Consider the following 25,472-nt stretch of genomic DNA (forward strand, 5'->3'; position numbering starts at 1 on the left):
AGTGAGCCTAGAAAATGGTCTGATTTTGGCCGACACTAAGACATCTCCCCTTGGAATGCTTTGTCCCAGACTGGTTCCATCTCATCATTATGATCTTATTTGAAATCATCTGACTACATTATTTTTAAAACTCCTTCACCTACTCACTGTATCTTACTTTCAGAAATTGTTTTCTGTCTTTCAAAATGCTCCTCAGCTCTCACTTAAGAATGTAAGTTCCATGAGGACAGGAACCTTGGCTATTTTGGTCATCAGTAAGATCTGGAACACAGATTCTAAATAAAGATGTTCAAGTTATTGAATAATAGAACAAATGAATGAATGAATGAATGAATGATGGTAGATTATAAACTATGATTTACTTTTACACAAAGTCTAGAATAATTGGGCATTTCAATCTATTAATGGGAAGAATGTATCAAAGAATACAGAGGCAATGAAGTAAAAGATCTCTCCTAGATGGCATTTATCAGGCAATGATGATGCTCCATTTTCTCTCTTATAGCGATAAAACTGAAACCATTATCTAACTCATTTATTTGAAATTTTCAGTAATATCTTAGAGACTATACTTCTCAAATAGAAGGACAAAGATCTAGTAAATAAGATTCAGAATGGTGCCCAACTCTTGTGATGAAGTCAATGTGCAATTTTAAAGCACATACAAAACACGGAACTCTCAGGCACCTAACAAAAGAGACACCTAAGAATGGGGTGAGCGGCAGGGATAAATTAATAGATCCGTGCAGTGTTTGAGCTGATGGATACCTTCGAAAGCCAATAACCTACTCTCACATTTTAAAGAGCAGGGAATAGGCCCATGTGGGGAAAGACCTACCCAAGTTAAAACAGCTACTTATGGGTGCCTCTGGAAAAGGTGGAATTCTAAAAGCTATTTATATACATTGTACCAAAATAACCAGTAAATTCAGTAGTACCAAAAAAAAAAAAAAAAAGGTCATTGTTAGTTTGCCATGTTGTAGACCAAACAATCACTTGTTTTGGTAGAGTTCTAAATCAAACTGAGCAGGAAAATGTTCCAAATGCTCATGATTTTCTATTGTAGTAAACAAGTCAAAGAGTAAATGACAGTGAGAGCTGGACCATTTCCTCGCTCAGATCTAATTATAAAAGTGATTGCAGTCAAACAACTAAGGATGCACAGATTAGTTCTTGAATAAATTTTTACTTTTTGGTCTTATTAAACAAAAGAGCACTATTTTAACAAATTCTATTTCTAAGATTATTATATTCCTCCATTTTGCTTTTTTGGAAGGATATTGTCCTGTTGAAGCAATTCATTCTCCTTTAGAGACATCTCTTAATTAGTAATAGAATTCAAGATTTGGTATTCTGAAATTTAGACAATTGTGTCCAGGAAAAGTATGCCAATCATAATATACTTAATTGGCTGCAGTAAAAAGAGGTCTTCCAAATTGTTTTAGCAATCTGTCATTCCTATGGTATGAATAAACCCAGACATAATGAAGTGGACTTGGTGAATCAGAAGCCCTTCTCTCTCTACTCCTTATTTATCCTATTTTTACAACAGCTTTTGGTTTAATTTAATATATTATTGTAGAAGAAAGAGTCCATTAAACAGCTTTAGAAAAGTGAGAAATATGTTCCTTTCAGTTTTTTTTAATGAAGCATTTTAAAGTAGAATACTTTAAAAATGATATTCAAATGATTTTTAATTACTACAAAGGCATTGAGATGTTAATACGTTTTATATAAAAAGGAGGGATATTATTCCATCCACCCTTTTCTGCCATGAATTCCAACTCTAAGAAAATTATTTCTTTTGATCCACTCTGATAGCATGTAATAAAAGAACAATAAAACACATGGCTCAATTACCACCGCTTCTCATCTAGCCTGAATTAATGAATATCAAATTATTATTAATTGTTTTTTCTGGCTCCCTTTCCATAGGACAATTATACATTGCTGTATTTTAATAAGCATTTTGTGTTTAACACTTTGTAAACCAGTCTCTAAGAGGAACAGATGCTTGAAATCAATATACAGAAGAATAATTCTTTAAATTTATCAACATTTGGAAAATACATGACTATCTTTTTAATCTCCCTAGTTTATGTCAGTTTTTCAGAGCTGCCTTAAACTTCCCCAAAATTCTACCCTCTCTTCAATGTTCTATATGCTTTCCTTTGAGAAACGGTTGCTATGTACATATAAAATAGTTTATAAATTCAATTTCTCAATCTTAATAATACTAGTTCCTCATGTATGATTATCAAATTTTCAACTCCTTAAGAAAAAGCTCTTAAAGAATAAAAGCTGTAGCTCAAGAAGTTAAATAAATAATTAAGTTAACTGGTATGGCATGGAATATAATAAATTGTGATCACTATAATTGACAAAAATCAATGTCAGTTAATAGTATTTATAGACACTCCACAAAAAGATTGTGTCACTGATAGTTCATTTTATTTTTACAAGCCATCTGTAAATATAAAGTGCTAGGTAATATGAATAGATTACAACATGCACATAGATGTAACATATCTTTATAGTCCATAACCATTGTTTTCTCATAGGTTACTTATGTACCCAGATTTTGAAATGCATGCAAAAAAATTTAACAAATTATAATATGTAAAATAGACGTCATATGATTTTACCCATTACCCATAAATCAATGTCTTTCTGTTTTCAAAATATATTCTTTTAAAATTATATCTGCAATAAAATGATGGATGATACTAAGTTTCAATTGTTTAGATGTCCTCTCTAATTCAATATGATTAACAGACACATATCCAGATATATTCCTAAAGAGCAAACAGAAACTTGCTTTAGAATCAAATAATTTTAGGAGCAGAAAGGGACCTGAGGAATAATTTTGTGCAATGCCTCTCATGTTACAGATAAAGGCACAGACACCCAGAAAGGTCAAGTGATTTTCTAAGGTCCATACAACTTTATATGTTAATATCTTTCAGCCAAACTTTATAGAAAATTTTCTATCAATATTTCTTTTGCACATAAAGGAAACTTATCTTGTTTTCTTAACAGTTTATCAGGATTTCAATAATGTCTACAAATCCAAATTCTTAGGGGAAAAAAGGTAAGAAAATGAGAAACTTATCTATAGCGGAAATCATGATGCATAGCCTAAATATAGAGCAGAGATGGACCTGGTTAGGGATGACAACACTCACTGCCATCAGGAGCATCATTCCTTTGACACTGGTAACTGAAACTGGTCAAATTTTGGATGGCTGAATCTAGCCAGATAACAGATGGTTCCCTTTATGTATATGACCTTATTGAAGGCACTTAGATTATTTATGCAATAGCAGAATTGTTCATTGTATATGAAAGTCAATTTTCCATGTAAAAGCTTTTCTAGATTATACATTCTTTAAAATTTTAATTCCTTTATGAACACTTTCATCTTGATTTCCATGTGCCAGCATTATTGATTCCACTTTGCTGAAAATTTTAAAGAAAATAACAGTTAGATATGCAAATTCAGTACAAAAATTAGCCTATAACTAAGATTTTTAAAATAATCACTCATCGAGGGGGTCATGATATATTCAGAATTTTACTTTTTCCTTCTACCGGAGTCATTACTATGGCTTTTGGTCACATCATAAATACAAAGGACTGATGCCTCGTAGTCATATTTATGAGATGCATAAGAGTCGTGTCTTGACCATTTAAATGTACCTAAAAGTACTATCAAATGCAATGCCTATGGAGTGCACATAAACAGGGAAGAAGGCACGATGACTTCTGAGTCTTTCGGTGGCCACATCTCCTAAGCCATATCATGGACTTTTGGGAGAGTGAAAGTTTTAGAACTGTCACTATGCATATCAGGCTTTTGATATAATATTGGATCATAACAAGGCTGCTAAATTAGGAAGAAAAAGGAATATGAGAACTGGCTGGGAAAAGCAGAAAATAGAAGGCGAAGTATAAATATAATTAGATTTGTTCTTGTAATTGATTCTGCAGCCTGATGGAATGTGGGTTTCTGAATATTTTTCAGAGCATTTCCCAGATGTAGCCTCCCGGTACTTCATTTACATTACGCATTTGTTTCTAAATTCCTGCTTCGAATTCCATGTAAGAATGTTCCTCTTTCATTCACCACACTACGACATCAGGAAACTGGCTCGTAGTGCTGTTGACCACCTCCCCAATATCATCTTGGTTATTCTATTTACTTATTATTGAATGAAAGCTAAAATGCTATTATTGGCTTTTAAAAACTAACCAAGTTCCTTAGAATTTTATTTTAGTAACTTATTAGGCACTGTCAATGTCTTTTAAATCAACTTTTAAAGCTTTCATGCTAAGTTTATAGAAAATGTGAGTTTAAAATGCAGGTCATTAAGGTTTTCTTCTCAAATCATTTATGCCAATGAAGAGCCCAAATTATAGTCATGTTGGTCTTAAACTGATAAAAATACTTAGATGCTACATTTACTATAGAATTATATAGAATTAACTTTAAATTCCCATTTAAAATAACATTAAAGGGCATTTAGCATAATAATCAAATTAGGTAAAGAAAGTACATTTTGGTGCAAATGTAAAAGGTCATTCACAGATGAGCTTCAATTCCAACAATTATTTGAGCGGAGATCTATTTTATTTTGGAAAAAATTACAAAATTTTCTAAAATAAACAATCTTTTTGCTTAGTTGTATCTGTGTCTGGTCTGACATCAGAAGACGACATAAACATTGGCTGTTTTCATACCATAAAACAAAAAATACTACCATACTATCTGCAGCTGAATTCTTAACTAAACATAGTTAATAAAAGATTTTTTACTAAATTGGAATCCTTCATTTTCAACAATATTAAATGCTAACAGAGCTTGACACTTACCCACAACTTTAGAGTAGCAAGGTTCACAGTGTATCGTCTGTCTATAAATCCAAATACTGTCTCCTGCTTGTAGGTTCTCCAAAGGCCGTTTGCATATTTCACACTAAAGAAAAAATTATATAAAGTTTACATAACATATAAAGTCTAGATTCTCCGTATATCAGGATAGGAATTCCTTTCGGTTCATTCGGGACTATTCTCCATAGCAACACTCAGGTGAGGCCTCATGAGAACCCACAGGGAGTGTGACAGTGTACTTGTCCATAAGCACATGATGAACTTTTCACATACATCTCCCAACATCTCTCTACTATGTAGGTGTGCTTGTTGGGGAATATCTACCAACAAAGCTTCTAGTTAACTCACTAAAGAGTGGATAGAAATTTTCAAAAATTGGTTATGAAGGGTTAAAGAAGTACAAATTAGTAGTTGACAGTTGGTTACAGGGATGGGGAACATGGCAGAGAGAATGCAGTTAGCATTAATATGATGGCTAGGTGGAGGGCCAGTGGAGGGAGGGAGCATTTGGGGGGGATTGTTTTATGAACTATATCGATGTCTAACCAGTGTGCTGACCAGTGAAACTAATTTAAATACATAAATTTAAAAAAATTCGGTTATGCCAAGGACAAGATCGCCATTCGATATCTCAAACAAAAAAACATTGTTTGCTTACTAAAGGAGATCTATGCTGTCCAGACACACAAACTGGACATTAAGCAAACATTAACCAAACAAACTTCTGATCTTACATGGAGTTTAGAGGAAAGCTTGTTTTGAGTTGTGTTGGTTTGGTGGCAAGCAAGGGTTGACGTCTACTTTAGTCCTGTGTTTACTGGAACAAGTTCAGCACTGAGTGGCCGACTTTCAAGTATGAGGCTGTCACCAGCTGGCTGGCTTTCAAGGGAAGTTCATCGAAGTAAATTGTCACTGACCAATTCAACATGTTTAAACCAGTCCACGTGGTTCTCTATTATCATGGCTATAGAATAATCCATCTTTTTCTAGGAGTGTGGAGACATTTTTATTCTTAGTAGTATTTTATAATTAAATTGAAAATGGAAATAATTATCCAAAATACAATAAATGGAAATTATTTGCATTTATCAAAACCAATAACCAGAATTTTCTTGTTTCATAAAATTTTCTGCATAGTAATTTAAACAAAGATCTATAGCCTAACTTTTAATAACTAAATGAAAATTTTATTTTCTCATAATTAAATAATTGTGAAATTTTAAGAATATGTTTTTTACATAGAATTCTATATATTATGGCCTAAATTTAGATATTTTTGCTCAAAATGAGGTATCATATTTTTGATTGCTATGTATCAATGTCTGAAGCTAATTGCAAGAGAAGCAATTAGTTGTCAAATTATTATATCTACTTGACTGAACTAGATAATTTGTATCAACCATAGAATGTCAGCATAGAAAGAACACATAAATTTAGGCAAGTCATTCTCAAACTGGTTGCCCATTAGATCTATCGAAAGAGCTTTTTAAATACCAATGCCCGGGAATCATCTCTGAGATTATTGATTTAATTGGGTCCCAGACATTCTATTTTTTTCCTTATTTCTCTAGGTGATTATAATGTACAGCCATGGTTGAGAATCACTATTCTAGCCAGCTATCCCAATTTTACAGATGAGGACACTGAAGCCAAACTAATTTAGGTGACTGTCCAAAAGTCACACAGCCATAGTTAGTAACAGGTTAGAACTGAACTCAGGTCTTAGATTTCTAGTTCAGTGCTCATCCAGTTACACCAAAAACTGTAATGTTGGCCTATCCAATATTATTGTGAGAAGTAAAAGCAATGAAATATGAAAATGCAAACTGTGAACCATTCTATTATTTAAGCTTTATTGTTATTATACTAAGCCATAATTAATTATAATTAATTGTGCTTTCAAAAGCAGACTGAATTTCAACTATGGTCAAGCCTATCAGTCCCAACTTCATAATATAAGGAGCCACTACTTTTCTTCTCAACGATTTCTTTTCGTTTCTTTTCATAATAATGAAGTCCTTTTTGGACTTCATTATATATTTGATGTAAAGTATGATTTATTTGCAAAAACTTTTACAAAGAGAGTAAGTGTTTATCTGTTTTACAGACTTAAATCTCTAGGGTAAGAGTAATAAATATGTTAGTAATCAACTCTAAGCCTAAAGCCAAGAGAGTAATTACAATCCTTTGAGGTTCGGCTGCAGAACTCTGAGAAATATTTAAGTAGTGCATTATTAATGTGGATGAGAGTGTTTCTGAAAGCTTTTCATCTCATGTATTTCATTAAATATTTCTTATTCCAGTCATTATTTAATTTTATATTTAGTTAAATACAATAAACACATCCTTACCTTGAAACAAGTGGAATGGCAGCAAATCTGTAATTCATTTAAAATCATTTTAGTTTCTGTGCCCAAGGGTTTTCGACAATAAGTGCACATATCTCTTTCAATGACAGACCTATAGAGAGGTAAGCAATTAAAAATAAATTTGTCGTAAAGCAAAAGACAGAGGTGTTCCCCATAAAGTCATGTGAAAATGGTACATTAATTTTGTTGATACTCTAGGAAATTGTGTAAAAATCAAGGAAAGTTTAGGACTTATTTTAGTGTTGGAATTGATTTTTTCTATTACCTCAAAATGATAGCAAAGAATTGACATAAAGGAAAGTCTCAAATTATTAATTCATTAGCAATCAAAAGTGCATCTGGCAAAGCAAAGATAATCACAGTTTCCTGATTGAACTAGGTCATAAGTACCTTTTAAAGCTCGAAGAGGGTTTTGAATTATTAATTTACATATATCATAGAAAAATTATACTGTAGATTAATATAAAATTTTAGCTCTTGAAACATTTAATAGGACAAAAATAGAAAACTATTCAGAGTGTGTTGGTAAATTCAAAAATGATGGATCTGTAGTACCCTAGACTCTAGGGTCAGAAGTCACCTAATACTCTCCTATGATTCTACTTTTGGTGTCCTTATAAATGTCAGAATACTGGGCTACCTTTTCTGAAAAAACTTATATTCTCTAACATGATGTAACTCACCCCCATTCACATAAATTTGGTGGAAACAAGTTTTGTTATTTACCTTGGAAAAATAATGTTCAATAATAAATGAGCTATAGACATGATTGGTGAGTCCAAAAGAACTTGGGTCACACCAGAGCTTTAAGAAAGGCCAATAATGATGTGATTCTTTTCCTTTTATAAGGTCTAGGACTGCCTTAAATAGCACCCTGAGGAGTTTACTAGTTTCAAGGTGTTGGCACGCAAGCCTGAAATTTCCAGAGTTGGTACAAAAGTGGGGTAGTGAAATAAAAATAACCAATACACAGTGTTAGCATGCTTAATATATGCAGTGCATTTTCCATGCACTTTGTTTATATAAAGTCATTTATTCTTCACAAGTCTGAGAAGCATATACTATTGTTTTTACCATCTTTTTGCAGAAAAGGAAACTGAGGTACAGAAGGGGTACTTGTCATGCAGCCAGTGAACAGCAGAGACAAGATTTAAATAAAAGTTCCCGTGCTACCTTTGGGCCTGCCCACAAGTACTGGGCTCACTTCGTCGAAATGAAGTAGTCATGCCCCAGGAGCCAGGATCCTGTTATCAAGCTCAGGACTAGAAGCAGAGAGGAGGGAAAATGGGAGGGAAGAGGAGGCGGGAGAGGAAAGGGATTGGAGTAGATAACCTCGTATGCTTTTTATACATGCAGTCATTTCACTAACGTTTCCTTAACCCATATATATATTTATTCTTTTCATCTAATTCTATAGCTGCTTGCTTAAATATTCCTGGCAAATATTTTCCTGTGGATTATTCTCTCTCTCTCTCTCTCTCTCTCTCTCTCTCTCTCTCTCTCACACACACACACACACACACACACACACTCTTAAATGTCCCGTGTAAACACTTTGAGAGTAGAAAACAGGCATTCCCTATCATTCTTCCATTCCAGAGGCACTTAGTTAGGAGCTGGGAATATAAAGAAGAGTGAGACAGTTCCCTCCAATGAGAAGCTTTCTTTCTACTAGGGTAGCCAGGTGTGTGAGTCGACGATGACAACATATTACAGATAACGTGGAAAAAGTTAGGAGACCACACAGCCAAGGGAGCAACTAATCCCTGGGGTGAAGGCAGGAAAGGCTTGTCAGAGAAACTGTCCTGTGAGTTACAGCTTGAAGATAAAGGAGCTCTCACGGTGGGTGAGCTGGGTGACAGCAGTGAGCTGGGGAGGGGCATGATGGGGGATTCCAAGCAGAGGGAGCAGGATGTGCCAAAGTGCTGCACAAATGAGGGTGTCTGGACTGATCGAACATCAGTCAGTGTTCAACAGGAGCAGGTTCTGAAGATCCATAGATAATGTGCAAAGGAATCCATCTTTATCCTGTAAAGTGGGAAGCTTCTTAAACGGAATTAATGTGTTTAGATAAGAGCTGTGAGGACATGGCTCATTTCATACAATAATCAGCAGAAGTTGCTTGACCGACTGGTCTCAAGAAAGAATTGACTTTTGCACTGATGACTAAGCAAAATTTCAAGGACCACTTGAGAAACAAGACTGAAATTCTTCATATTAAGAGCAATATTTTTATAAAGAATGTTTTCCTTCCTTACGTTAACAATAAAAATATGAGCCCAGGAAAGCTCCAATATAAGTGGTGTCCTTGTTAAAATCATACTGTTAGTCAAGGATCTTTTCAAAGCATTATAAAGAACCTAACTGTTCTTTTGGTTGCATAGACTATTTTTGTTTCTAAAGCTTGTGTAGTTGACTTCGCTCCTCAAAGGACAATGACTTAAAGGCCAGAAACTCAGAAGAACATTGGTAATGGTGACAGAAACGGGATATAATTTCGACGTCCAGTCTATCGAGGTTTCCCTTAGCAAATAGGAAATTAGTTTTGTTTTGTTTTTTTCAGAAAATATTTATTGAGTATCTCCTGTTAAGTGACAAGCACTGCATTACAAGCTGAGGTTGTACATAAAAATAAAATATGTCTTTGCCCTCAATGAGCCTTATTCCCAGCCCCTACTATTGCGAAACATCATCAGTAGAGTATCAGACATTTGCATTATGACTGGTTTCCAGTGGTTGGATTTAAATACTAATTATTTATTTTCATTTCCTCCACTGGAAATCTGCTGCCCACACTCCCATGAGAGTCATCTATGTGCCTCACTGAACATTAAATGGTAAAAGATCATCACCGACAGCAAAAGCCTGCGGTCATTTTACCAGCACAAAATTGATACTCATTGTAACGCCCTCCTGGGAGCTGAGCGTGGGCCCAGACTGGGTCATAGCAGCATATCCACGCAGCTGTTTGTAAGGTGAGCTTGCTTGGGAAAATCTCCAGGAGGGAGAACTGAGGGCACAGGCTAGTGATGTAATGAAACCGAGACTCTAATAATGCGGCTGTGCTGGGGACCCCTAAGAAACAGCGACAGTGGAGGGGACGGCCTAGGAGGCAGCCATAAGGCACGGGAGACTCTATTGGATAAAGTGCATTGGCAACAGCTAGGAAGCCAAGGAACAAATTCCTGGATGCAGAGGTTGCTGTACTTCATACACATACATAAAAATCACCATCGGGAGCACCATTTCCAAGTGCAACATACAAGAATACATATATCATGTCTATATAAATGTGCATATATAGACATTTATGTATAGAAATATAGACATACTCACCTATCTGAAGTTGAATAAACAGTTTGTATGTATTTTCGAGAAGCATTATCCTGATATCCATCCTTTGGTGATTTACTAGAAACAACATATATGGACATGTGAGAACTGGGCTATTTCCCTAGTATTGATGTATATACTTGTATGCAGGTGAAAAAGGAAACACACCTCCTTATTCAGCCTTATTATTATTATTATTATTATTATTATTATTATTAGTGATTTTACAAGACAGGACAATGCATGAACAACTATTTTTTTTTAATCTGGAAAAATATTGATACACAAGCTACCCTAAGTTGACATAAGCTGACGTATCTACTGAAGTAAATTTAGAGAATGGGGCAAGCAGAGCAGGGACAAGAACGATCAGGAAAAGATGTCATTTTTTAATGAAATCTATGCTTGCACCACATCATTTATTTACTGAAGGAAAGCTACAGGTAGTCTCACATAAATGAAACACATAAAGTACACATACATACATACCATTTTGCACACGAAAAATAGAGACTCTTGAATTTTTACACAAAGCTATAGAAATTTTTATTTTTACTAGAAATTATCTAAGAAAGATTAGTTTAGCATGAAAGCAAAAAGAAAAAGTATAATTTAAAATTTAAAAACATCCTCTTTGTTCCATTTCATAGATTGCTCCAGTTTGTAAACGTCACTCTTTCTGGAGGAAACTGAAATCTGTAATGCACTAACCAACTGGCTCCTCATAATTGCTTCCCAAGTGCATATGCTACCTGTGAGTGTATTAGGACTGGAAGCAATATGTTCCCATTGATCCATACTGTGAGTGATAACTCCACAGCCCTCACTTGGGATTTTTTAATGAGAACTCTCTTACTGCCCGTAGGCAGACTGCTGTCAGAAATAGAATCTCCTTTATGGAGCACATAAACCACAATGCTAAATAAGAATTTGCACATATTTATATATGATACATATGTCATTACTCTCATTTTATTGATGAGTAAACTGAGACTCGAAGAGGTTAAGTAGTTTTGCCAAAACCACATGGTCAGTCAGTAAATTATAAAGATTCAATCCTAAATTTGATTCTAGGGTCTGTATACCATACTGCAGTCAGTGTAGATTTTAGAGAAAATTGGATTAAGTGGAAAAATCAAATTCAAGGGTTGTATTTTACAAGGTACATTATGTATGGATTTGAGAAACTTTTTTTTTTTGGATGGTTGCTCACCTGACACTGAATTTACTGAATTTCCTGGAGCCTCATCATCATGTTACCCCATGGTTAGGCTAATCCTTGTCTTTATACTCCTTGGAAATGGAGTGGGCTGCTAATCCCTGAGCTTGGTTAACATTTCTCTCAATACCCACTGCATAACCAGCAGATTTTGTAGGCCATCGGTTCCCTGTAATTTGGGCCAGAGTATATTTACCAAAAGTTATATTCCTTACTTCAGATTAGAGGTAAATAATTGTTGATAGAACCAGTGAATTAAAGGGTGACTTCAAGTTAGCATAGAAATATTTGTGTGATTTTATAAAGCTTATAAACATGTAGTCATATTCTCACAGAAACATATGTGAAAACTTTCAAATGTCTATCCTGTTACATATACATGTGCTATATTAAAATGCTATTTAGTCTATCCAATGACTTTTTATGATTATTTGACAACTACTTAATATTGGAAACATTATAAAGAATTATATACTTAGAATTCAATGTACTTACTCTTAAATGGTCTTTTATTTGAAAAAAGGAAGCATACTCTAAAATAAGAGCGTTTCTTAAACATAGATCATTTCAAAATTGTAAGATAAGTATAGCAGAACATTTAGGAAATGCAGTTAGCATTAATATGTTGGCTAAGTGGAAGGCCAGGGGAGGGAGGGAACAATAGGGGGGATCGTTTTATGAACTATATAGATGTCTAACCAATGTACTGTATTCTTGAAACTAATTAAGATAGATAGATAGATAGATAGATAGATAGATAGATAGATAGATAGATAGATAGATAGATGAATGATAGATTTCCAGTACCTATTCTCCACATATGTCCTCGTGTATACAACAGTATCATTTGGTCCTGCAGACTTGGTTCCTGCATCAGAACTGCAATACAAACCATTTTACTTTATGTTTAAAGTTTATTTATAAGAATAATAAAAATAACAAGGCTATTATCTGATCCAATGCAAAAAAAATAATGTTCATATATTCATTCTAAACTATAACCTTTGAAATATAAATGTTAAAGTGGTATTAATCCATTTCTGCAAAATTTCTTGGTGTCTCCCATTTTGTTCTTACTCACCACGGGCCTAGCCTACTTTTAGGACACTATTATGATAACTGATTACTCAGTAAATCTGATGCAGAATGTGAAGATTATTTTGAATATTTGTGTAATATATTTTAGTGTCTGTTTCTCTGATGTCCCATTCATATTTCCAAACATACTTTCCCCACAAATCTCAAACAAAAACGGACTTTAGTTAACTAACATGATAACATCTGGTTTAATGAAACTTTAAAATCTACATAAAGAATAAAGTCAACACCAACTTTATAATCATGCTTTTTGAAAGAAAAAAAGAATTGTAGACTTTTTAGGGGAAAAACAATCACATTTTCCACTTTCCTGCCATAATTTACAAATGACCAAGTTGCTAACTCAACACCATTGTGTAAGCCTGTTTAGCCACTGATACAATTAGAAATATCTGCATTTCAAAAGAAGGGTCAAGTTGTATATGAGATTTAGAAAACAAAAACAAAAACAGAAGAACAGACATGTAATTTGTTTTATAATTGACCCACAGTAGTACCTGAAATTCCTCCTGGCTTCATAGGAATACGCAGTGGTTCTAGCAGACCTGTTGTTTACAGTATTAGTAGATCCACTGACCTGGCCATCTAGCCTGAGAAAACAAAGGAAATATTTGGCACTTAAAATCAAGGCCGCTTAGAATTCTTTTGTTTAATTAAAATTCCGTTCAGTTAACATGAACCTCTTTATGTTTGCCTGGTTTCAGCACAGATACACAAATAGAATACATGTACTATTTTATTCCTTCACAAGGACCACTGTCATACCTTTAAGAATAATCTGTAGGCATGTGACATATTATCGAATGCCATAATAGAATACTTTTTATCAAAGGCAGGAATCATCTGAAATTGGTTCCAGTAACATTTTCACAGGAGCAGTGCCATTTTAGAAAGCTTTTCATACGTAGTATATCTGAGAGTTTATCGATTTAATGAAAATTATCCATGGGTTGCTTGGAGAAATTCCAGTTTCTATTTTATTTTTAATGGAAAGCAATACTTTGAAGATTGCAGAACTTTGACCTAGATTTCTGCTAATCTAAACATGTCACTATGATTAACAAAGTATAGGGATGTTTGCTTTTTCCTATGAAACAGAGAAAAATTCTAATGCAGGAATAGTGAAAGCTTTAGCTCCTTTTTCTCCTCCATATTAGTAAACTAATATAGGAGAGATATGGAAATCAGGAGGAGTGTTTAGATCCTAATCATGCCTTATCATTATTAAACAGGCTGTTCCTTCCATTTGCAGATAGCTCTTCAGGAAGAGAAAAACATTTGTTCATGTATTATCATCTCTGGCATATGGAAAATCATCTTCTAGTTTTAAAATAGATGCTTCACAAAACATACAGCAGAGATAAAATGATACTAGGTAAACAGTCAATGGAATTAATATGATTAGAAGATTTTTAAATGTAATTATTAAGATATATCATTCCAGGAAAAATAAACATAGCTAGGAACTTTTAGAAATTATTCAAATCAAAAAATTTTACAATACGAAATTCAATTTTAACAAAGAGACAGTTTCAAAGGACAAAGGTTGCCAGTGAGTTTGAAATGTTTTGTATTGTCCTCAGCAATGTAAAATCGAATATCACTAGTTTGTAAAATCAGAAAATGAGGGAAATCATTCACAGATAGTGAATACTATTATGGACTGAATTATGTCCTCCCTCAAAAGTCAAATGATGAAGCCCCAGCTCCCAATGTGATTTGGAGACAGGGCCTATAAAAAGGTAATAAAGGTTAAATGAGGTCATAAAGGTGGAGCCTTAATCCCGTAGGACTAGTATCTTTATAAGATGAGGAAGAGACACCAGAGATCTCTCTCTCTCTCTCTCTCTGTACATACACAGAGGAAAGGCCATGCGAAGACAGTGAGAAGGTGGCCATCCTCAAGCCAAGGAGAGAGGCTTCACCAGAAACCAACCCTGGCAATACCTTGATCTTGGACTTCAGCCTCCATAACTATGAGAAAATAAATTTCTGTTGTGTAAGCTACCCAGTCTGTGGTATTTTTTTATGACAGCCTACATGGACTAATAAAAGTAGCATTTCTTAGTTGGGTTTATAATAAGATTAATGAAATGCCTTCATAAAAGATTTAACTTTTATAATTGTGAATAAAAACCAAATGTTAGTAAACATATTTGGAATGAAGAATGACAAACTCTCTAATGGATTTTGCTCCTCACTTGGGTTTGGAGGATGATAGATTTTTTAAAAAATAGAAACTTTATTTTGCAATCATTTTAAACATATAGAAAAATTACACAGACTGTACAGAGAATCCCCATAATACTCTTCTCTCAGCTTCTCCTAATGCTAGTATCTTTCATAACCATGATACTTTTGGTAAAACTGAGAAATTAACACTGGTATTATATGATAAACTAAACTACAGACTTTATTTGTATTTCATCAGTTTTTCCATTTTGTCCTTTCTCATTTCCAGAATTCAAATGAAGATAACACTTCCACACAACCATCTTTAGTCTCTTAAGGTCTGTGATAGTTGCCAAGCCTTTCTTTGTTTTTCATGAGAGGATGATAGAGTTTACAAAGGTAATTCTATCCTGATGCTAATATATGATAACGATAAATTTTTGTTATGTAGAATCATAGAAATAGTTAGACAATATTTCAGCAACAAATGAAACAACATGTAGTGCTTTTTAAAATGCTGCTGAGTCCCCCATCCAGATATTCTGATTTAATTGGTTTGAGGTACAGCTTAGGAACTAGGATTCTTTTAAACCTCTCCAGTGACTCTGACATGCAAGTCAAAGTTGAGAAGCACTACCATAGAGCATGGGAAGTCCAACAGCTTACCCAAATAACACTGGTTTTAAAAGGTGGTCCCTGGACCACAAGGTGATTCTGATGTACACTGAAATTTGGGTACCAGTACAATAGAGGACTATGCCAAAATATTCCTCTCAAATGCCTTGAATAATGTTCACAAAAGGTAATGTTTTCACTTGACAGCTTTATTGTTAAGAAGTTATCCTTCATCAAAATGAATTGCTGAATTATAAGTTCTAATTAATGGTCATAGTTTTGTTTCTTAATTAAGTAACAACTCTATAAAATATAAATTGAATGAAAATGAAAGCATACTCCATAGGAAAACTTATATACAAATGTTCACAGCAGCATCATTCACAATAATGAATTACAACCCAATAGCGAAAGCAACCCAAATGCCCATCGGTTGATGACTATATGAACAAAATGCTGTATATCCATACAATGGAATATTACTTGGCAATAAAAAGAAGTGCAATACTGATACAAGCTACGATATAGATGAATCTTTAAAATACTATGCTAAGTAAAAGAGTCCAGTCACAAAGGACCACATATAGCATGAAATGTCCAGAATAGGCAATCCATAGAGATAGAAAGTAGATTAATAGCTGCCCCACCTGAGGTATGACTGCAATGAGTATGGGGTTTCTTTTTGAGGTGATGAAAATGTTCTAAAATTGACTGTGGTGGCTGTTGCATAACTCTGATATACTTAGAAAATATGTATTTGCTTGGGCATCCAATTACTATACAAAGTAAATACATTCATAATGTGAATCAAGTCTCAATTGAGCAGATTAGCCAGGATTTAGATTTTCATTGTCTTATTAATTTAACTTTAGCATCCTCAGATTAAAGAGCAGAAAACAATTTCAACTGATAAACAGTCATATTACTGCAAAAATTGATTTATAAATCAATTTTTCATAAAGAACAAAAACTTGTTAAGAACTTACCACTTTGTATTATACGTGTTAGGGCTTACTTCTATAAAACTGTCAAGGTCTTGAGCCCTTGTAAAATTTACAAATTCTAAATATGTGAAGTGAAGCACTCTACTGTAAAAAAATAGAGACGACCTGATGCCAGAACATTGGGTTCATTCTACCTCTCAAATTTATTTACCTTCTAATTTACTAACCTGATCAATTCTCTTATTCTCTGATCCTCGGTTTTATTTCTGTTAAATATTTAACCATTTCGAGAATTAAGTAAACTTTTTTTTTTCTGTAGCCTGAATACATAGATATAAAAATTGGAGCCAGATTTCTTCTTTTCGCATTTTTTTTTTCAAGTGAAAATTTTATTACAGTTGTTTTGTCAGTGATTGGGTAGTGGGTCCATTTACCATTTAATTTGTAAATAGCAGAATCATGAGAAATCATACCTGTGTGTGAGATTGCAATAGAACTGAAGGAGAATGAATACCACCTGGAAATAGAACTCAGGGATCCACAGACAGTGGTGGGAGTTATAATCTCTGGATGTAATAACTGAATGATCACCATCCCACTCGGAAGAGAGTGGGTTCATTTGTGAATGTATATGTAATAGTGCGATTATGCCTGGCAGGAAGCACAGATGAAATTGCAGAAAGGGAAAGGAGAGTATGTGCAGCTTGAAGTCAAACATGGTGTTTTCCATTTCTACACTTTCTATGCAGATGGCCACGCCCACATTGCCTTGCTAAAGGAGACCAGACAGATCATGAAACTCTAGAGTAAACCGAAGTTAATGAAGAAGTGGAAACTGGGAGGCAGCAAAAGTTTTTGGCTATCAAACGGATAAAGAACAGAAAATAAAGAAGCCAATAGTTGGAAGGAGCAGGCTGAAGCCAACATTCATAATTTAGCAGAGTTAAAGTAATGACAAAGAATTGGGGTTATTATCAAGGTTTTCCTGATGGAACATCTGGTCAAGAATGAACAGCCTTCCATTTCAGGCCTCTGAGAAGCCTGGCCATGCTACCACTCCTGCTCCTGAATTTTGATGAAATTCTCTTTCCTCATTAATCCTTCCAATAAAAATCCATTTCATAAGCAAGCTCAACTGAAAGTGGAGCACCTCTCATTATATTAAATGGGGAATTTCTTAACTATAACTTAATCACTTTTTTTTACCTTGATTACTTCCGAATAATATTCGATTGGTTAATTGTAAGCTCAGTCCTACTCGCAAAGTAGTGGATGTTTTTCCAAGATAAAGAGATCCTGTTGAAAATTTGTCCCCTCTTGTTTTATCAAAGGCTTACTTGAGATCACAATAAAAGAAGACAGAAGATAATTTGGGGAATTAAGGGAACAGAAAGAAACTATCCACCTGTTAGATGCAAGAGACTTTTATACACATTATGAAAAAGAAAAAAGTGACCCAGCCCTTCTCCTGATTTTCCATTCTCTGCACAAAATATCAACAATATCATTTCTATACATTAATTTAAAAAAAAAAAAAACAGAAAAGACAGCTGTACCTTAGTACTTTAGGAAGGTACAGAATAAGGCTCTATTGTTTTTTAGAGTTGCCCCCACATGTGGGGGGAAGGATTGTTAAACAAGGAAGAATTTTTAATTCTTTCCTAATTTAAACAGTCTGTAAAAACAATAAAATATGGCTTCTATCCTAATCTTCCTGTAAATATAACCAAGGTATGATAGTTTTAAAGCCATTATGCTCTGTGGTATAAAGAAATTTCAAAATTGCATCCTATTTTGTGGCTGTGATGAATTTGTATATTCTTTTAGCACTAGGTATCCAAGGAAGATATTCTGAGTGCTTTCTGCACCACTAAAAACCTACCAAGCAACAGTAAGTAAATATAAATCTTCACAGCTCAAGTGCAGAAATTTTCATGATGCCTTTTATACTAAGCAATAGAACAGCAGGCCCTTAGTCAGAAATTTTAACAGAATTTGAATTTTGTTAATTTTTTCTATATCAGCTATTAAGTACGCTATACATTGCTTTTTGTATTTAGATAATATTTATATTTAAACACCATATATAAATTCCTCAAAATTCTTTCAGGTTTATATAATTTACACATGCTCATATGAAATTCATAAGACAAAAATAAATTATTATACGACATACCTTCCATTCTTATTTTTAGAAACATTAGAATTTACTTCAGTTAAGTTTTCCTGGTCCTGGTCTCTACAGAAAAAAAAAAAATATATATATATATATACACACACACACACACACACACACACACACATATATACATATATAATATATATACACATATAATTTAGTTACAATATTATTTTAGGAAATAAACAAATATTAGAATAAAAACTTTAAAAGTCAGTTCAAATCTTAGACAAAGACATTGTTGTATACAGATATGGGACACTGAAAGTCTGACATCGAGCTATAGATCTGTGCAACTCAAGTATGAGAGCATGGGTTATGTTATGAGAAAGTGATAAAGAACTAATTTTTTGGAAGGTTTTAGAAATCTGGTCTGAAAAGAAACAACTGATTGATATTCACCTTCAGCTAATATTCATGAGTACTAACTTTGTGCCACAAAGTACTGAATATTTCCACATGGATTATCTCCCTCAGATCTAGCATCTGGGGCTCAGAAAGACTAAGCAAATTTTCTAAAGTCAATTAACTAATTTGTAAAACAGTCAAAAATTGGGGCCCAGCCACCTGTCCATCTAAAATCAATTCTTGGATATTTATTTAATTAGAGGCTTCTTTCCAGCTTTTTGGATCACAGAAATATGAGAAATCAACACAAAATTTGAATCAATAATTCATAATGTGTATAAATAAATAAGACAATTAAATTCTTAAATTTTAACACATTTTCAAGAGATACAATGTCATCTTTATTTATATATTAGTTATTTACAGTACATATTTGCTATAACACTGGTAGTTCTTGGTTGTTTTGTTTTTTTTTAAAATGAGTTTGTAAAGACTTTGTCATAAACCTTGTTTCTTGGGCAAGTTAGTTAACCTTTCCAAGATTACTTTTGCAAACTACGATAATAATATCTATTCTGATAAGGTTACAATGAGAATAAACGAGTTAATGAAAATAGAATTTATGGACATAATTATTATAGTTGTAGGTGAACTGGGTAAGCATAAATAAATGATAGTTAATAGATGTGTAATGACACAGTAGTGTAATACTTTACTATTAATTCTGAAATTTTGAGGAACTACCTTTTATTTTTCTTTCTGCCATAACTTTCACATTGTTAGAATTAATTTCACTTTTTAAAGCTCTCTTTTCTCCTGATCCTGAGTAGTAGATTTAAATAAGGTTATTCCATAGGAGATCAGTGTATGGACTCTCACTCCCAATGTTAATATTGATAAGGATGAAAAATAATATAAAAACTTATATGTGGAAAATATTTAGCGCTTTTTCTATATAACATACAAACCATCAATAGTTGACAAATCTGCAAATTAGGTAGCATTCCATAACTACACTTACACCTCATATTTAAAATACTAGCTGCACATTTTTGAAAATGTAAATCTTAGTTAAATTACCTTGTAGTGAGAGTTATAATAGCAAATATGCCAATTAATATATGTAAAAAGTACGGGATTTTGAAAGTCACTCAGAAGTATCAAATCATTTGATTCTGTAGTCTTAATGATATAAAATTCAAAACTGACTTCCTAAGCCTAACTGCTAGCACTGTGTGAAGAATCCTCTTAGACTACATTCTTCAAACTCGGAAATGGAGACAGAAAGCTTTGCATTTGCCTAACCCCTGATGGTCCTTCACTATTTGCTAGCGCCATATTCTTGGCCTCAAGGGCTACCATAATATTTTAATAGCATAGATTAAGTGATCTTCCCTTAATATTTTAATATAATACTTTACTAAATACTTGAGGGTAATGGAGTAAAAGTGAGTGGAGTGTCATGGTATTTCATGCCAAACTGAAAGAGTTGACATGGTAAATAGTGAGATCACCAGAAAATGTGACTCTTGATAATTAGAATTTTGTCCTAGGAAATGATTCTTCCCCCATTGCTAATCTTGGATAAACTGAGTGCCATTTTTTTTTTAAAGGAAGTTGATAGTTTTCATTACAACTTGAGAGCAGGGTCATATTACCATGGCCTAACAGTACTTGTAGAAATTAAATTATATTAATTTATCCTTTTTCTCTTTCTCTGGGGAAATCTATTACTACCTTTCCTAGATGTGAGAAAAGACATTAAAGGGTCCCCCAAGGGAAAGTTATTAGACTCTGAATCTTTAAGGCAGTCAGCTCTCTCCACATTCAGGTACATGGTGTGTGCCATGCCCATGTAGAAAAAGATCAGTAAAGCCAGTGATGGACATTTCACCTCCATTTGTGCCAATCACCCAGAACCTGCCTACTTCACCCATAATTGCACACATTTCTTTCCTTTTTTATATAGCTCTCAATGCTGGATTTCTTTCCTTATTTCGGGATGCTGTCATAAGTTGAATTGTGCCCCCACCTACCACTACATTCATATGTTGAAGTCCTAATGTCAGTATGTCAGAATGTGACATTATTTGGAGATACGATCTCTACAGAAATGAGGTTTTAGGATGGGACCTAATCAAATATGGCTGGTAGCCTTATAAGAAGAGAGATTTAGAGTCAGACACACACAGCTGGAAGACAGTGTAAAGACACAGAGTGAAGACAGTCTTCTACAAGCCAAGGAGAGAGGCCTAAAATAGATTCTTTCCTCTTGGCTTTCAGGAGGAACCAACCCTACTGACATCTTCATCTTGGACGTCTAGCCTCCAAAACGGTGAGAAAATATATTTCTGTTTTAAGCTTTTAAGCCACCTAGTCTGTGGTTCTTGTTATGGCAGCCCTAGCAAACTAATACAGATCTGCTTCTGCCCTCACGAAATGATTAGTTTCTCAGCCTAATGCTGGACATCCTTACTTCCTCTGGCGCTTTCACTCCTGGCTGCTGCAGACAGTGAATTGCTCTGCCTACACCTTTTCCCCAACTCTACCTCTACCCTGCCACCCTCCCCTCTCCAGGACCCAAGTCTTTTTGGACCCTAGCTGATGTGAGGGAGAGCAGAAATGGGTTTAAATCTGAGGAAAGAGGAGAAACTACAATCTTAACAAATGTAACAACTACAAGTAGATAACTCAAAACTGGAACCCATGCATTCATGCTTTCAAAGAAGCACACTCCCAAAGTGATATAACCAAATCAGTAAATAAACTACATTATCAATGATTTTATAGAATTTTTGTTGTTTGTTTTAAACAGTGTCACATATCAAGTTTGATAGAGTAGATTATAAGATTTTATTCTGAATAATCTATACTAATCTTTAAAGCAAAATAAGAGAGTGTCTTCTAGTTGCTAGATGGGATGCTGCCCAATTCATGAATTACTTAATTAAAACCAATTAGATCTTCAAGTTTACTGGTCGGATTTTGTTTTTTTAACAGGTATAACAACCTTGATTTCCTCAGATGGTTACCCAATTGTCCCAGTATCACTTATTGAGTGGTTCATCTTTTCTCCACTGACTTGAAATACCATCTTTATGCCATATTAAATTCTTAGACTTGAGTCTGTTTGTAAACATTCTGTTTTGTTCTCTTCATTTATATCCTAGTAACTATACTATATTATTGAAGAGCTATTTGTTAGGGCTCTATTACTTTTCTTTTTCAGAAATGTTCTCATTTATTGTTTTTATATGAACTTTAGAATATGATGGTCTACTTTTTAAAATCCTATTATTTCTATTTTTAACATGAAATATTTTAGAAAGAACCCCACTCCAATCTACACACAATGCATGGAACTCCTTCTCAGCATTTAGCTCAGCGTTTAGCTGAGGGTCAAGGATTAAAATATCTCTTGAGTAAACAAATGGATTTTTAAAAAGCAAAATAAGAAGTTCCAAGTTATAAAAAGTAAAAAAGGTGTATTTGCTTTGGTTATTCGCCCTAACTGATGTCATCAGCTAGATCTGAAGATCTAATAAAAGAAAAGTGCAGATTGCTCATAAACTTCGTAAGCTGAACGATATAAAAATAAATTGCATTCTTTAATTAAGACCACATTTATTACATCGTGTCTTTTACACTGCGGTAGAAGATGAAGAGCTGTGAGCTGAAGTGTGAGAAAAAGATTTTTATAGAAGCCCAGCCAAACACTTCAGGGTCATGCAAAGGCCTCATTTCAAACCCTTTCTGTGACAGTTGCAGTGGAAGGAAGACCTTACAATTCAATGGTTTTATGAACAGCTGGAATTAACTCAGTTCTCTGTGGATAAAAGCTTTAAAAAAGTTGTTAGCCATAGCAAATAAAATGCTTTCTTTATGTGGATTTCAAAATGTTTTGGAGAAAATATGAGTTATTGTTTATGTAGAGTCACAGCAGAAATTTTGAATAAAGCATTTATTCACATTGTAATGTAATTTGTTCCCCACTGTCCCAATTAAGGAATGTAACACTCCCTTACAGAGCAGATTAAGGGGAAAAAATAGAGATTCTAGGGATCAAGGTATTAGTGTCTCCTTTTTTATTAAATTTATTGAAGTGACATTAGTTAATAACATTATATGTTTCAAGTGTACAATTCTATAATTTGTCATCTGTATATTGCATTGTATGCTCACCACTCAAGGTCTAATCTACTTTTGTTACCATCTATTTGACCTCCTTTAGTTATTATTGTCTATTATACAAGTTTTCCTAGGATAAGCTCTTTATGAGAGAAAGTTAACGGCTCACTCTCAACTGCTCTTCTCTTATGAGGGTGTGGGAGGTATTTATTAAAAGCCACAATATGTTTCTCTCTCTACAGCTTACTTAAATTACTTTTGTAAAGTGTCAAAGACATTTGCAAAATTAAGAGCCTTCATATAAAAATTTTACTATGGTACTTCTTTTCTGCCAAGAACTAAATCTTAGGCATAGAGTTTTAATTCAAAAGGAATATTTGTCTCTCTGAAAGGAATATAAAATATAGTGAGATAACTGGTTCTTCAGCTCTATTGACGTTGCAAAATAGGCCCAGCTTTACATATTTTTATAATCATTTTCAGTGAGGGTATCTTAAAGATTATATCTTAAATAAATGAATAGGTCCATAAAGAAACTGGGCCATTTAGGTATTTTAAATATAAGATGTGACCAAGATTTTAGTGGTTCTAATTCACCATGATTCATTGAGATTATGTCATAAGCAAGAGATAGTCATTGACTAAAGGAGACCATTTAGAAGACAGCAGATTTCTTCAGTCTGGTTTCACTTATGAGGGCTCAGAATGTTGGAGCTGGAAGGCAACAGACTTTATCTAAGTGGATGATTATAGAGCCTTGATTAGTTTGAGATTTAGCCTTTAATTCACCGAATACTTATTAAGAACCGAATATGTGCCACACATTGTGATATGCACTGTGGATAAAGAAATGAACAAGACAGATTCAATCTTACCATTAAAAATCCTATAGTTTAAGAAATATGATTAAATAATAATAAGAAGAAACCAATGCTATGGGACAGAAAGGATAGAGATCTTGAGAACATGTGGAAGGACTGGTTGTAGATGTAGTGAGGGTCAGGGGAGTATGGAGTTTTCCAGAGCCTGAGAGAACGATGCCTAAGCTGAGACATGAAGGATAAGTAGAAGCTAATCACTTAATAGGAATGAAGAAGGAATGAGGCGTGTGTGCAAGTCAGGGTGTTTCGGCGAGCTTCGCTCGTGGAAGGAACCTAAGAGAGGATGCAGTGAGGAGGCCTGCGGGAGGTGGGCTGGGGTGGGCTTCGGCAACTGGGTAAAGGAGTACGGCCATTACCCAGTGGAAACGGGAAGCCACTGCAGGAATTACTCAGAAAAATGACATGATCATATTTGTTTTAGAAATATCACTCTGTAGTTTGGCAGATAGGTTGAAGGGCAGAAGGTACAACAAGCAGCAGAGGGATCACGCAGGAGACTGAACCATGATCTAGACTACAGTCGTTCAGGGGGTGATGAAGTGCCTATGTTCCTGAAATAATTAGGAGAAGCATCCAAGGTGATCTATGGATTATGGGAATGAAGCAGTGGAAAGAGTCAACATTGCCCACTCCCCACCCCCCACTTTATGTTTTGAGCAGAAATATGAGAACTATGCAATAGGAAGGTAAGAAGGAACTCTTCTCTCGTTGGAATGCAAAAAAATGCGGTATGTCTTAGCAAATGGGAAACCCTTAAAAAGATGGACGTATAATACCACAAATAGTTCAGAGTATTGTTTTTTACTATTTCAAATAAAGGGTGCTTTTTCTAACTCTAAAGGCCTAAGTAAGTATCACGAGATACTTCTCAATATTCATTTGGGAGCAGCAGTTTATAGGCCGCAAATAATTGAATCTCTCTTTAACATTTCTCAATTCTAAAACTGAAAGCCATGCAGTTTCTCTCTGAATAAATGAAAATTCCATGCACATCTGCATTTGTTCAGGTTGTTGTGTTCCTGAAAGGAGCTCAGGGACACCTAGTTACATTCTGATTGATGACTGAAGTGTATTCCGCCCCTAACTGTGAATTGAATATATAGCTGCTGGAAATGTCAGCAAAGTCATGTAAAAAGAACTCTGATTCACTGCTGTTACACTATTAAATAATCAGTGTTCATGTCACACTGAATTGGATGTAAAAGTGTCTGATGGCTGTTATTCCCACTGGGAGGTACTTTAAAATGCCCCCACTCTTTACCCACTAAAATCAAATGGAAGCATAGCTATTTTATA

General features: G+C 34.2%; 1 protein-coding gene across 8 annotated transcripts in view; it reads right to left on the bottom strand.

Annotated features, from left to right (window-relative positions):
• Positions 1-1,629: 1,629 nt before the first annotated feature.
• SCEL (sciellin) overlaps positions 1,630-25,472 on the bottom strand; it is a 113,428-nt gene continuing 89,585 nt past the window's right edge. For 7 of the 8 annotated variants that reach the window (XM_016149335.2, XM_016149334.2, XM_036228891.1 and 4 more), the window contains 7 exons: positions 18,817-18,879; positions 13,407-13,499; positions 12,619-12,690; positions 10,596-10,670; positions 7,242-7,350; positions 4,873-4,975; positions 1,630-3,459 (listed from right to left, as the gene is read on the bottom strand). In XM_016149335.2, coding sequence (XP_016004821.2) covers positions 3,443-3,459; positions 4,873-4,975; positions 7,242-7,350; positions 10,596-10,670; positions 12,619-12,690; positions 13,407-13,499; positions 18,817-18,879 — 532 coding nt within the window. In that variant the 3' untranslated portion in view covers positions 1,630-3,442. The remainder of the gene's footprint in view (positions 3,460-4,872; positions 4,976-7,241; positions 7,351-10,595; positions 10,671-12,618; positions 12,691-13,406; positions 13,500-18,816; positions 18,880-25,472) is intronic. The other variant, XM_036228894.1, reaches the window with a different exon arrangement.

Source organism: Rousettus aegyptiacus, unplaced genomic scaffold, assembly GCF_014176215.1.
Source record: "Rousettus aegyptiacus isolate mRouAeg1 unplaced genomic scaffold, mRouAeg1.p scaffold_m13_p_11, whole genome shotgun sequence".
NCBI lineage: Eukaryota > Metazoa > Chordata > Mammalia > Chiroptera > Pteropodidae > Rousettus > Rousettus aegyptiacus.